We start from the raw sequence: 15,229 nt of genomic DNA, 5'->3' as shown, positions 1-15,229 counted from the left end.
TCCTTAAGAGAACGACTTACATTTTGAGGAGGAGGGAGGGGTGTTTTCCTTGTAACTGAGTTTAGCACAGGGCTTAATCTTTCTGATTTCAACTAAAAATAGGGAGGCTCTGTTATATAGAGGAAAGAGCTAGAGAGACAAGGTTCAAAATCTGGCTTCACTCCTTACTGGCTGTATAACTTTGGTTAAGTTACAGCTGATCCATTTCCTCAATCTTTGTCCATGTTTCTAGAAAGCCAGAAAGGGCTCACATTTTCACCTCAGAGAAGCTCGTCCCAACATTAGATACAGTCCTCTCTCCTTCTCCCACCCTCCTCTTTTTAGAGCTGTTTACATTTAAGTGAAGAAATGGGAAAAAACTATACCCATTGTAGGAATTCAAGAAGAGCTGCAGGTTGTCTTGGTTGATGTCTTGGGCAATATGCATTCTGTAGGTTTGGATCAGGTCCAGGTTGGCCTGTAACTCTTCCTAGAACAATTTAAAGAAGACATGGGCAAGCTTTTGAGCTCCAGAATAAGTCCATCTTGTTTGGTTTGCATTTTCATTACCACGAGTCAAATCGTGCAGCTCATGATGGGAACTGGGGCAGAGCCTGGGGACTACTGATGTGCTCGTAGGCTGAATGGCTGATGATTTGCATCAGACTGGTTCAGTGCCATATTCTGTGTCAGATGAGGGCAGCAAAGGATTCAAGTACTAGTTGTGGAACTTAGGTCACCTCATCACTCTGAACCCTGATTTCTTTGTGTGTTTTTTTAATGTTCTGCCATTCTTCACAAAAACGGAGATACTATAAAATGAAGACAATAACCACCTATCTGACAAGGCTGTTTTAAAGATTAAGTAAGAAAAGTTATAGAAACATATAAACCACAAAGTGTAAAACAAATGGAGCGTAACATTTCTTTTCTTTTTTTATGAGACAGAGTCTTGCTCAGTTACCCAGGCTGAGCAATGGTGCAGTCTCAGCTCACTGCAACCTCCACTTCCCGGGTTCAAGCGATTCTCCTGCCTCAGCCTCCTGAGTAGCTGGGATGAGGGTCATGAACCACCATGCTCAGCTAATTTTTTTGTATTTTTAGTAGAGACAGGGTCTCACCATGTTGGCCACACTGGTCTTGAACTCTTCACCTCAAGTGATCTGCTGCACCTGGCTGCATTTCTTCTAATAACCATAAATCTGTGCAATTAACTTATCTATATCTTCAATGATATAATCAGCATATTACCTATCTATATGTACCACCATTTAATATTATACACTGTATAATTATATATTCCATTGCGTTTATGACACTTTATTGATTTAGTAATTCATTATTTATTTTAATCTTTTAAATTTTATTTCAGAGATGGGGACTCACTATGCTGCTCAGGCTGGAGTGCAGTGGCGATTCACAGGCACTATCATAAGGTACTGCAGCTTGGAACTCCTGGGCTCAAGCAATCCTCCTGCTTCAGCCTCCTGGGGAGCTGAGACAACAGGCACACTCAACTGTGCCTGGCTCATTTATTTTAATCTTATTACCAATACTTTTGAAGGTATAAAATACGAGAGAAACAAAATGGTCTATACAGTGAAAAGTCTCCCTCTCCACCACCCACTGTTTAATGGTCACTCTGTTGCTGGCCTTCTCAGATGTCATCAGAGCTAGTTGCCAGATTCTTGGGTACATAAGCATACATGTAAATACGTGCGTGCATATACACATACATCATTAAGCAGTTTTAAGCAGAAAGGAAAATTCTTGCATTGGAGGAAAGAAATAATATCAGGGATAATTAAGAAATCTGTTAATCCAGGGCAATATGTAAAGTTCACCGGTGACCAAGCCTTGTTAGAGAAATAGAGATATGGAAAAACTTTCTTCACATTTTCACAACCATGTGGATGAAATGAACCCAGAATACAGTGGGAAACTGACAAGAGTCTACCTGAAACTGAAGGGTACGTGAATCACTACTAGAAAACTTTGTGAGAACCCCAGTCTCATTCTAAAGATATTATAAGAAAAGTTAATACCAAATGATAGGCCAGGTGTGGTGGCTCATGCCTGTAATCCCAGCACTTTAGGAGGCTGAGGCAGGAGGATCTCTTGAGGCCAGGAGTTTGAGACCAGCGTGGGTTAACGTAGCGAGACCCCCATCTCTACAAAAAATTTTAAAACTAGCTTAGTGTGGTGGTACATGCCTGTAATACTAGCTACTCAGGAGGCTGAAGGAGAAGGATGGCTTGAGCCTAGGAGGTCGAGGCTGTAGCAAACTAAGATGGCACCACTACACTCCAGCCCGGACAACAGAGCAAGACCCTGTCTCAACAAACAAACAAATAAACAGACTCCCATGTTTTGAAAAACACAAATTACAGTCCTCTAGACATTGTTCTATACTTGCTTTCCCTTGTAAAGTATGGTAAAGATCATTCCTTATCCAGATATATAGAGCTATCTCATTTATTTACACTACCTGTCTTCCCACATCCTTGCTAGTACAAACGTATTTTTAATTTATTTCTCTTATTGGTGAATTGAACATTATTCATGTTTAAAAACCATGTTTGTTTCCATTTCAAAGTAATACAAGCATTAACTTGCTTACATGTTTTAAAATTTATTTTTAGGCCAGGCGCGGTGGCTCAAGCCTGTAATCCCAGCACTTTGGGAGGCCAAGACGGGCGGATCACGAGGTCAGGAGATCGAGACCATTCTGGCTAACACTGGTGAAACCCCGTCTCTACTAAAAAATACAAAAAACTAGCTGGGCGAGGTGGCGGGCGCCTGTAGTCCCAGCTACACGGGAGGCTGAGGCAGGAGAACTGCGTAAACCTGGGAGGCGGAGCTTGCAGTGAGCTGAGATCCGGCCACTGCATTCCAGCCCGGGCGACAGAGCATGACTCCGTCTCAAAAAAAAAAAATAAAATAAAATAAAATAAAATTTATTTTTAATTTTTATTATCTTTTTGACTGGTCAAGAGTAGTAGTGAGAAAGGGGAAAGAGTAGAACAGGGAATTCAATCTGTAACTAACTGTGAACAATCAATTCAGATAATTCCCTACCTTCAGACCAGCCTGGATGCTTAAATTTTAATGAACTCTTCAGTCTTACGAAAATAAGACTTATGAAAATCCACTGTGACCTCATATGTTTTAAATTAAACATATATATGTTTAATTTATATATATGTTTTAAATTTAAAAAATATATATTATATATATATATTTCTCTCTCTCTTTCTATATATAAAACTCTCTATATATAGTGAGGATGTTCTTGCTTTTTGGAAATTATTATTATTTTTTTTTTTTGAGACGGAGTCTCGCTCTGTCACCCAGGCTGGAGTGCAGTGGCCGGATCTCAGCTCACTGCAAGCTCCGCCTCCCGGGTTCACGCCATTCTCCTGCCTCAGCCTCCCGAGTAGCTGGGACTACAGGCGCCACCACCTCGCCCGGCTAGTTTTTTGTAGTTTTTAGTAGAGACGGGGTTTCACCGCATTAGCCAGGATGGTCTCGATCTCCTGACCTCGTGATCCGCCCGTCTCGGCCTCCCAAAGTGCTGGGATTACAGGCTTGAGCCACCACGCCCGGCCTGGAAATTATTAAATACTGGCCTTAGCTTTCCCCTCAGTGGCCTATATGAAGTAGCATTTCTTTTTGCTATGTTGCCCAGGCCGGTCTCGAACTCTGGGCTCAAGTGATCCTCCCATCACAGCCTCCCAAGTAGCTGGGACCACAGGCATGTGCTACTAAGCCCGGCTGATTTTTGAAAAATTTTTTTTTTTTTGAGACAGAGTTTTGCTCTTGTTGCCCATGCTGGAGTGCAATGGCACGATCTTAGCTCAATGCAACCTTTGCCTCCTGGGTTCAAGCAATTCTCCTGCCTCAGCCTCCTGAGTAGCTGGGATTACAGGCATGTACCACCACACTGGGCTAATTTTTTGTTTGTTTGTTTGTTTTTCCCGAGATGGAGTCTTGCTCTGTCGCCCAGAGCTGGGGTGTAGTGGTGCAATCTCGGCTCACTGCAACCTCTGCCTCCTGGGTTCAAGCAATTCTCCTGCCTCAGCCTTCCGAGTAGCTGGTACTACAGGCGTGTGCCACCACACCTGGCTAATTTTTTTGTATTTTTAGTAGAGGTAGGGTTTCACCATGTTGGCCAGGCTGGTCTTGAACTCCTGACCTTGTGATCCACCTGCCTGGGGCTCCCAAAGTGCTGGGATTACAGGTGTGAACCACCGTGCCCAGCCTAATTTTGTATTTTTAGTAGAGGCAGGGTTTCTCCATGTTGGTCAGGCTGAACTCAAACTCCTGACCTCAGGTGATCCACCTGCCTTGGCCTCCCAAAATGCTGGGATTAGAGGTGTGAGCCATGGCACCCAGCCAATTTTTGAATTTTTATAAAGACAGGGTCCCACTATGGGGCACCTGCCTCAGCCTCCCAGGTAGCTGGCACTATAGGCATATGCCACCACGCCCTGCTAATTTTTGTATTTTTAGTAGAGACAGAGTTTCACCATGTTGGCCAGGCTGGTCTCAAACACCTGACCTCAAGTGATCTGCCCACCTCAGCCTCCCAAAGTGCTGGATTACAGATGTGGAGCCACTGCGCCCGACCCCTAATTTGTAGTATATTAATACAATGAACTGCTGCTACACAGTAATAAAAAAGAATGAACTACTGACACATGGAATGACATGGATGAATCTCAAGATAGTATGTTGAGCAAAAGAAGCTAGACTCAGAGAAGTAAACACTCTGTTATTCCATTTATATGAAGTTTAAGAACAGTCAAAATTAATCTATGGAGGTAACAGAAGAGTGAAAACGTTGTTTGGGGTGGGGAATTATTGAGTGGGAAAGGATAATGAGTAAACCTTTGTGGGGTGATGAAAATGTTTTATTTGTGTTCTGGGTGGTAGTTACAAGAAACTATACATCAGTAAATGGTCACTGAGATGCACTTAGGATGTGTGCATTACACTATGTATAAGAATTACCTCAATTAAAGAGAGGGCAAGATGGAGGCAAAGCCCAAAGGAGTCAGCTGGAAGAATTAAAGTGGTTGCCACTAAAAAGCAGAATATGGGGTAGGTGACAGATTCTTTGTAATAAGCCCTGTAGAACTTCTCTACTCTAAAATATATGTGAATTTCTAACTTTGATAAAAATATGATGAAATAAAAGACTATGGACTTCGGACTTAGCCTGACCTGGATTCAAATGTCAGCTCCACACTTACCATCTGGACAGTGGTGGCAAGTTATGTGGCCTCTCTGGTCTTTGGTTTCCCTATCTTAAAATCAGACTAATAGAACCATGTAAAAAGCAACTTGGTTTGCACATCTAAAGTACTTATAAATAATCAGTACTCAGAAAGGAAAAAAACTAGCAGTTTTCTTCCCATCTGCCATTTTCCTTCAGATAGTATTTTAAATTAAGCAGATTACAATTGAGCACCCATGCTCGTCTCCTCATTCCAGACACCTCACAGCTCTCTGACCTCACTGCTCATTTACTCCATCACTCCTTTGTCAGTCACCCAACTCACTTTTCCCTTTGAAGGGTCCCCCTCACCTACCAGTTAAGCTCCCTCCCCTACCCAGCAATTATGTACACGATAACTGCCACTTTCTGTGAAGACTTCGGTTTCCTCACCAGTTGAAAAACACGGGGCTTGAACAAGATAATCTCTAAGCTTCTTTCAGCACTATTATTTCATAGTTTTCCCCCCTGAAATTTCTATTTTTGTGAAGCCTTTCCCAGACCTCCTAATGGCTCTAAAGATGTCTGGGGAGGCACGTGATGTCAAACATTAACAGATGGCATGCTACTTACAGGAACAGGTAGCAGGAGATGCTATCTTCTCTCATAGCTCCACATGTCAACAGTCATGTGGCAATGAGTTAAAGATTCACCTTTGCAGGGCCACATGCCTTTCAGACTACATCGGAACTGTTATTTACTAGGGTCAGGTGAATTCTAAGGTAACCCTTCTTTCCTGAGGTAAAATAAGAATTTGCATGCAAACCAATAAACACAGCTCTTCTGGGTGGAACAGGTACTTACCGGCCCAAAGTGATGAGCCAAAATAATGTCCACAACATTGGTTGTTAGGCCAGAGAGCTGAAAAGATAAAAACTCTGTGTTAAGAACGTAAGCATATGCAAAAATTTATCAAGCTACCCAATTAAAATGAATGCACTTTATTATGTATGTTATCTCTTAAAAAACAAATGAAAAACCCTTGGCTGGGCACGGTGGCTCACACCTGTAATCCCAGCACTTTGGGAGGCTAAGATGGGCAGACCATGGTCAGGAGATCGAGACCATCCTGGCTAACATGGTGAAACCCCATCTCTACTAAAAATACAAAAAAGTTAGCTGGGCGTGGTGGCAGGTGCCTGTAGTTCCAGCTACTTTGGAGGCTGAAGCAGGAGAATGGCGTGAACCTGGGAGGCGGAGCTTGCAGTGAGCCGAGATTGTGCCACTGCACTCCAGCCTGGGCAACAGAGTGAGACTCCATCTCAAAAAAAAGAGAAAAACCCCACAATTCATTGTTATACATTTTCATGGTTTCAAAGAAACACAGAGATGAGAAACAAATCAGAAAAAACTGTCTCCTTTCCAGGGTGATAATAAAGCCTGCTGTGAAACAGGGGACTGGAAGAGACACTGAACATTCCTTCTTTGAAACCCTAAGACCTAGACCTCATGGCTGTTTGATATTTTATTCCTGTCTGTATTTCCGTATTCACACTGGACTTATGGTTGATAAGGACTAACAATCACTCCCATGACTTCCAAGAGACAAAAACAATTTTTTTCTCTTTCTTCCCGTTTTTGCTATCTTCATTTCAGGAAGTAGGAGGAAATGAGTTGTTTACAGAATGTTCTTAAGTTTTAAACATTTTTCTCCTAATTTTTCCCATTTCAAAATGATGCATCTCACAGTCTAATAAATGCAGCAATCTGTGTAAATCCACATACTGTAGTCTATTTTCAGAAAAATTTCCAACTCAAATTATGTTGCTGATTCCTGTTAAGCCTTCTTCCTTGGTTTTATGCTGAACTCGTACTGCTGATCAGGGGTGAAGTACTGAATTGGGGGTAGGCATGGAGAAGAGGCGCTGAGGGAGACAGACATGGCTATGCCTGGAGTAGAATCATATAGTCCCAGAAAGAAGTCCCGAAATCTTTGTATAGGTTATCAGTGATGCACAGGTTATGAACTAGAAAATCAGGCCGGGCGTGGTGGCTCACACCTGTAATCCCAGCACTTTGGGAGGCCAAGGCCAGCAGATCACCTGAGGTTAGGAGTTTGAGACCAGGCTGACCAACATGGTGAAAGCCCGTCTCTACTAAAAATATACAAATTAGTCAGGCATGGTGGCACGCGCCTGTAGTCCCAGCTACTCGGAAGGCTAAGGCAGGAGAATCACTTGAACCCAGGAGGTGGAGGTTGCAGCAAGCTGAGATTGTGCCACTGCACTCCAGCCTGGGCAACAGAGCAAGACTCCGTCTCAAAAAAAAAAAAAAAAAATTGTACCCACATAGTAAGAATTAGGACAGTTTGGTTGATTGACTGACAGGGTCTTGCTCTGTCACCCAGGCTGGAGTGCAGTGGCGCCATCATAGCTCACTGCAGCCTTGACCTCCCAGGCTCAAGTGTCTTCTGGCCTCAGCCACCAAGTAGCTGGGACTACAGGTGTGCACCACCACACCAGGCTAATTTTTAAATTTTTTATAGAGACAAGGTCTCACTATGTTGCCCAGGGTAGTCTTGAACTCCTGAGCTCAAGCAATCCTCCTGCCTCACCCTCCCAAAGTGCTGGGATTAGCAGTGTGAAACACTGCACCCAGCCAGGACAAATTTTAAATAAGCCAGGCTGTGAGAAGGAATTTCCACAGCATCTGGCAATAGCACTGTTAATGTGTTTCAGCTAAGAAATACCTCATTTCTCAAAAATGTAAACATAGGAAGAAATGGATATTTAGACTGCAGTTTGCTGGTGACTAGAATATTTTAACAGTTTTAATAAAAATATGCTTATCACAGAAAATTACGAAAAAACAATACAAAAGACATCATTTGTTTGTTTTCTTTTCTTTTTTTTTTTGAGACCGGGTCTTGTTCTCTTGTTCTGTCACCCAGCCTGGAGTGAAGTGGCGCAATCCAGGCTCACTGCAACCTTCACCTCCCAGGTTCAAGTGGCTCGCCAACCTCAGCTCCCGAGTAGCTGGGACCACAGGTGTGTGCCAGCACACCTGGCTACGTTTCTGTATTTTTAGTAGAGATGGGCTTCACCATGTTGGCCAGGTGGCCAGGCTGGTCTTGAACTCCTGACCTCAAGTGATCCGACCACTTTAATGAATGCTTTAAAGCATTAAAACAATGCTTTAATGAATATTCTGGGTCTGCAACCCCCTTACTAGCAATGTAATTTTAAGTAAATGATTTCTCTGTAGGATAGTAATAGTACCAATGGATTGTCCTGAGGATGAAAAGGTTAAGTATATCTAAAACATTTGGTTGGGCGCGGGGGCTCACGCCTGTAATCCCAGCACTTTGGGAGGCTGAGATGGGCAGATCATGAAGTCAGGAGTTAGAGACTAGCCTGACCAACATGGTGAAACCCCGTCTCTACTAAAAATACAAAACTTAGCTGGGCGTGGTGGCATGCATCTGTAATCCTGGCTACGCAAGAGGCTGAGGCAGGAGAATCACTTGAACCCGGGAGACGGAGGGTACAGTGAGCTGAGATCATGCCATTGCACACTCCAGCCTGGGCAACAAGAGCGAAACTCCGTCTCAAAATAACAAAAAACAAAAAACAAAAAAGACATTTAAGAACAGTACCTGGTACACAGTAAGCACTATATAGGTGTTACATTAAAAAAAAAAAATTATTATCCATCTCTTTAAATCCTTTTGTTTGCTTGTTTGTTTTTTTGAGATGGAGTCTCGCTGTGTCACCCAGGCTAGATGGAGTGCAGTGGTACAATCTTGGCTCACTGCAACCTTGCCTCCTGGGTTCAAGTGATTCTCCTGCCTCAGCCTCCTCAGTACCTGGGAATACAGGTGTGTGCTACCACGTCTGGCTAATTTTTGTATTTTTAGTAGAGATGGGGTTTCACCATGTTGGTCAGGCTGGTCTCGAACTCCTGACCTCAGGTGATCTGCCCACCTCGACCTCCCAAAGTGCTGGGATTACAGACGTGAGCCACCACGCTCTGCCCTCTTTAAATCTTTTTAAAGATCACTAACTACCTTTCAAATAAGTTCCTACATATCGACTTATTGAATCTCATGGTTTGAGTATCAATAAAGCTTTTTTTTTTTTTTTTTTAGATAAGGTCTCTCTCTGTTGCCCAGGCAGGACTGCAGTAGCATGATCATGGCTCACTGCAGCCTTGAACACCTGGGTTCAAGAAATCCTTTCCCTTCAGCCTACCGAGTAGCTGGGACTACAAGCACGTACCACCTTTTACATTTTTGTAGAGACAAAGTCTTGTTCTGTTGACGAGCCTGGTCTTAAACTCCTGGACTCAAGCGATCCTCCTGCCTTGGCCTCCCAAAGTGCTATGACTACAGGCATGAGCCACCATGCCCAGCCAGATTCTTTTTTTTTTTCGAGACAGGGTCTGTCTCTGTCACCCAGGCTGGAGTCCAGTGGCATGATCATGGCTCACTACAGCCTCGACCTGCTGGGTTCAAGCATTCTTCCCACCTCAGCTTACCGAGTAGCTGGAACCACAGACGTGTGCCACCACAACTGGCTTTTTTTTTTTTTGAGACAGTCTTGTCTGCTGCCCAGGCTTAGAGTACAGTGGCACGATCTTGACTCACTGCAACCTCCGCCTCCCAGGTTCAAGCGATTCTCCTGCCTCAGCCTCCCGAGTAGCTGGGATTACAGGCATGCACCACCGGCTAATTTTGTATTTTTAGTAGAGATGGGGTTTCTCCATGTTGGTCAGGCTGGTCTCGAACTCCTGACCTCAAGTGATCCGCCCGCCTCAGCCTCCCAAAGTGCTGGGATTACAGGCGTGAGCCACCACGCCTGGCCCAAATTGTAATTTAGAACTACTGCTACACACAACTTGGATGAGTTTCACAAACACCGTGATGAATGAAAGAAACCAGACAGAGAATACATTTTCGGCCGGGCACAGTGACTCACGCCTGTAATCCCAGCACTTTGGGAGGCCAAGGTGGGCGAATCACAAGGTCAGGAGTTTGAGACCAGCCTGGCCAAAATGGTGAAACCCCATCTCTACTAAAAATACAAAAATTAGCTGGGCGTGGTGGCGCACACCTGTAGTCCCAGCTACTCGGGAGGATGAGGCAGAGAAATCGCTTGAACCAGGAGGCGGAGGTTGCAGTGAGCTGAGATCGCACCACTGCACTCCAGCCTAGGCGACAGAGTGAGACTCTGTCTCAAAAAAAAAAAAGAAAAAAAAAAAAGGAATACATTTTCTACAATTCCAATTTAACAGATAAAACTGTTTAAAAACAGATAAAACTTATCTCTGGTGGCAACAGTCAGAACAGGTAATTTCTGGGAAGGAGAAGAAGTATCAATTAGGAAAAGATACAAAGGAATCCCCTAGTGAGCTGGGAACATTCTGAAGTATCTTGATTGGATGGTGATTTTATATGTAAACAGTCTTCAAGCTGTATACTTAACATTTTTACCCTTAACTGTATATATACCTCAATGAAAAATTGGTAAGCTGTTTTGAGATGGGCGAAGATGAGCCGATGGACACCTTCATGTGGTACTTACTTTGGAAGCTGCCCAGTCAATCCAGCCTTTTGCGCAAGGGTCAACATTAATGAGCACAAGGCCTTCCACAAGCTCTGGATGGTTGAGCTGAAAGATGAGGCAAAGACGACAGTATGAAAGCTACACTCCCACAGTTCTTCTAAATAGTTGGAACATGATTGATCAATTCTTTCTTACATGCCTTAACGCCTCACATTTGAAAGTAAAACTACAAAGAAGGAGAACATGTGGAAAAATAGCTCTTGAAATCTGACTTAGCATCTGGAAACCAGTTTCTGGTTTTACTATCAAATTACTTATTTTACTATCAAATTATCTTGCCTTGCAAAGATCTATATGCAGTTGTTCAACTCATGGTGGATCTTTCTCATTGGGAAAGTGCCGTTGGCACAAGCGGCTGATCCACACTCATATATCTTTGTTCTCAACAGGGGCTTCTAAAGTTTTTTTTTTTTTTCCCCCAAAACCACCTGAACAGTTTATATCATCCTCAGAAGACTCTCCTATCACTGAGGAGGTATTGAAAAAAATAATGATAATAATTTCTGGCCGGGCACAGTGGCTCGTGCCTGTAATCCCAGCACTTTGGGAGGGTGAGAGGGGAGGATCATGATGTCAGGAGTTACAGACCAGCCTGACCAACATGGTGAAACCCCATCTCTACTAAAAATACAAAAATTAGCCAGGAGTATTGGCGGGCACCTGTAATCCCAGCTACTTAGGAGGCTGAGGCAGGAGAATCACTTAAACCCAGGAGGCAGAGGTTGCAGAGAGCCAAGATTGTGCCATTGCCCTCCAGGCTGGGTGACAGAGCAAGACTCCGGTCTCAAAAAAAAAAAAATTTCTTTAAAACAAGTTCTAGCTCTCTAGCTTATTTAATTAATTTATTTATTTATTTTGAGACAAAGTTTCACTCTTGCTGCCCAGGCTGGTGCAGTGATGCAATCTCAGCTCACGACAACCTTGGCTTCCAGGATTCATGCAATTCTCCTGCCTCAGCCTCCCAAGTAGCTAAGATTACAGGATTACAGGCACCTGTCACCATGCCTGGCTAATTTTTATATTTTTAGTGGAGATGGGGTTTCACTATGTTGGCCAGGCTGGTCCGAACTGCCGACCTCAGGTGATCTGCCCACGTCAAACTCCCAAAGTGCTAGGATTACAAGCGTGGGCCACTGCGTCCAGCCCCTAGCCTACTTTTTTTCTCTTACTACAGTGATTACATTCACTGTAGAAAATTTGATAAGCAGAGAAATTATAAAAAGCAGAAAATAAAATTTCACATTATCTTACCACACATCAATCCATTAATATTTTTTGGTACATTTTCTTCCAGTCCTTTCCTACAGTTATGACAAACTTTACATTTTGTCATATTCTATTCTATTCTAACTTTTTTGTTAACATTATAATGTATGCAAACCATGTATCATTATAAAGCTTTTCGTAAACTTAATTTTAATGGCTGTACAAAATTCCATTATAAGCAGCATCTAGGAATGGCTTTTTATTGATGACGTACTGTCCCCATTTGTGATTTTTCAAGTATTATAAGTACAAAGCAAGGCTTTATACAACCTGCATCTAAAGCTGACAGAAGTTACAGAAAAATTGACATAAGTCCCAGAATACTGCCTGGTCATTTAACACAGCATAATAGCTGTGACCCAGGCAGTGCCTCAAGCATGTTGAGGCTAATCCTCTATATACTTACTGCAAATCTGCTGAGGATGTAAGCTCCGGCTCCAACTCCAATTCCAATGACGCTTTTCAGGCTGTGAATGGGACATAATGACAAATGACAGAGTCAACTTCATTTGGAGGCAGCACTGCATAACTGAAAGCATACAACCTGGGTTGAAATCCTGGCTCTGATATTTATTAGATGTGAGAATTTGGGCAAGTGCTTTTTTCCTTTTCCCTAACTTTCTGAGCCTCGGTTCCTTCCCTATCTATAAAACAAGGATCCCAGCTGGGCGCAGTGGTTCATGCCTGTAATCCTCATGCCTGCAATCCCAGCACTTTGGGAGGCTGAGGCAGGTGGATCACGAGGTCGGAAGATCAAGACCATCCTGGCCAACATGGTGAAACCCCGTCTCTACTAAAATACAAAAAATTAGCCAGGCATGGTGGCGTGTGCCTGTAGTCCCAGCTAAACAGGAGGCTGAGGCAGGAGAATCGTTTGAACCCGGGAGGCGGAGGCTGCAGTGAGCCAAGAGCACGCCACTGCACTCCAACCTGGTGACAGAGTGAGACTCCTTCTCAAAAACAACAACAAGAAGGATCCCACCACCTACTTTCAAGCTGGTTTTAATGGTTAAATAAAATATAACTAAGGCTGGGGGCGGTGGTTCACGCCTATGATCCCAGGACTGAGAGGCCAAGGCGGGTGGATCACTGAAGGTCAGGAGTTCAAGACCAGCCTGGCCAACATGATGAAACCCTGTCTCTACTAAAAATACAAAAAAAATTAGCCAGGTATGGTGGCCTGCGCCTATAATCCCAGCTAAATGGGAGGCTGAGGCAGGAAAATCGTTTGAACCTGGGAGGCAGAGGTTGCAGTGAGCCAAGATCGCACCACAACACTCCAGACTGGGCAATGGAATCAGACTCCATCTCAAAAAAAAAAAAAAAGTTGTGTGTATATATATATATATATATATATATATATATATATACACACACACACACACACACATATACACACACACAGACATACACACACACACACACACATAAAACTGAAACCTGGGAGTTATCCTTGGTAGCTTACTGTCAGTATCCAACCCATCAGCAAGTCAGTGGAGTCCACCTCCAGAATATATCCATCTACCTACTACTATCTACTTCAGTCATCCCCAACAGCAGCATCCAGTACCATGCTTTCATTATCTCTTGCCTGGACTATTGTTAAGTTTAACTGTTCTCCCTGCTTTCTCTGATTCCTCTCCAAAGCATTCTCTTCATAGTGAGATGAACCCCTTAAAAAAAATTTAAACAGCTTTATTTTTATTTTTTAGATACAGGGTGTCACTGTTACTCGGGCTGGAGTGCAGGGGTGGGATCACAACTCACTGTAGCCTCAAACTCCTGTCGTTAAGTGATCTTCCCACCACTGGGCCCAGCTCAAGGTAGATTTCTAAATCTTCTAGGTCTCAGCGTATGTGCCACCTTCCTAGAGTAATTCCCTCACTAGCCTTACTAATGTAGATCCTGCCCTTATTCTCCATCACAACACCCCCACTGACTTATTTTATAAAACTTTATTATTTGTTTGCTTACTTGTTACCCCACTAAGCTCTAGAAGGACAGTGACTATTGTTTTCCTAACCATCGTATCCTCTGAAACAGACACTAAAGAATTCGCCATAGAAAGTCAATAAAAACTGCATGAAAGACTACAGAATGAACCTACCTTAGGTGGGTAAGAACAGGAGGCAGCATTTCGGCCAGCTCATCCATTGTGGGGTACTGATACCTGAAATCCAGAAGGATATCTCCTGAATTAGAAAGTACTCACAATTCCCAGTTACTAGAACAGCTGGAAAGGTACAGAAGTCTTAGATAAAAGGCTGGGCACAATGGCTCACGCCTATAATCCCAGCACTTTGGGATACCGAGGTGGGCAGATCACCTGAGTTGGGAGTTCAAGACCAGCCTGACCAACATGGAGAAACCCCATCTCTACTAAAAATACAAAATTAGCCAGGCATGGTGGTGCGTGCCTGTAATCCCAGCTACTCGGGAGGCTGAGGCAGAAGAATCGCTTGAGCCTGGGAGGTGGAGGTTGCACTGAGCAGAAATCACGCTAATGCACTCCAGCCTGGGCAACAAGAGTGAAATTTCGCCCCCCTCCAAAAAAAAAAAAAAAAAAAAAGAAGTCTTAGATAAAAGCATTTCCTTTTACCAAAGGCTCAAAGGAGGTGATGTGGCACCTGAAAATGATTGTGGCATATTGTGTAACTCTCTACAACTGCCATGCTAAGGAGAAAGTAAAAGAATCCACTGTTTCTATATCCTAACGAGCAGCCCTTGAGACCAGAGGGTGCCACATGAAAAGAATTAGTAACACAGTTCTCTCTTAGGGTATTTCCAAACCTCTAACAATCACTTCAGTTGGAGTCCAGGCTCAGTAAACCTCTGGCAGTTAAGAGTCAACTCAGTAAGTGGGTCTTGGTCTACCGCTATATTTAGACAACTAAATGCAAAAATAAACAAAGGTTTTCTAGTTATGGGCACACAGTTACAAACCCTTAGCATGAATGCTTATTTGTTTCACTTAGGCATAGAATAACATAGTTATTTTTTAAAATTTATTATTAAATTTTTAAGAGACATGGTCTCACTCTGTCACCCAGGCTGGAGTGCAGTGGTGAAATCATAGCTCACTATAACCTTGAACTCCGGGGCTCAAGCTATCCTCCTGCCTCAGTCTCCTGTGTAGGTAGGA

The 15,229-nt window shown here is 43.3% G+C and overlaps 1 protein-coding gene across 3 annotated transcripts in view; it reads right to left on the bottom strand.

The window, feature by feature from the left end:
* Window positions 1–15,229, bottom strand: part of LOC105496525 (NDRG family member 3) — a 90,211-nt gene that overhangs the window by 13,743 nt on the left and 61,239 nt on the right. For all 3 annotated transcript variants that reach the window (XM_071079369.1, XM_071079371.1, XM_071079370.1), the window contains 5 exons: window positions 14,195–14,257; window positions 12,494–12,554; window positions 10,780–10,866; window positions 6,062–6,118; window positions 366–469 (listed from right to left, as the gene is read on the bottom strand). In XM_071079369.1, the coding sequence (XP_070935470.1) occupies window positions 366–469; window positions 6,062–6,118; window positions 10,780–10,866; window positions 12,494–12,554; window positions 14,195–14,257 (372 nt within the window). The remainder of the gene's footprint in view (window positions 1–365; window positions 470–6,061; window positions 6,119–10,779; window positions 10,867–12,493; window positions 12,555–14,194; window positions 14,258–15,229) is intronic.

The sequence above is a fragment of the Macaca nemestrina genome, chromosome 15, assembly GCF_043159975.1.
Source record: "Macaca nemestrina isolate mMacNem1 chromosome 15, mMacNem.hap1, whole genome shotgun sequence".
Lineage (NCBI taxonomy): Eukaryota > Metazoa > Chordata > Mammalia > Primates > Cercopithecidae > Macaca > Macaca nemestrina.
The sequence above is the reverse complement of the archived record's forward strand: the minus strand, read 5'-3'. Positions and strand labels throughout refer to the sequence as shown.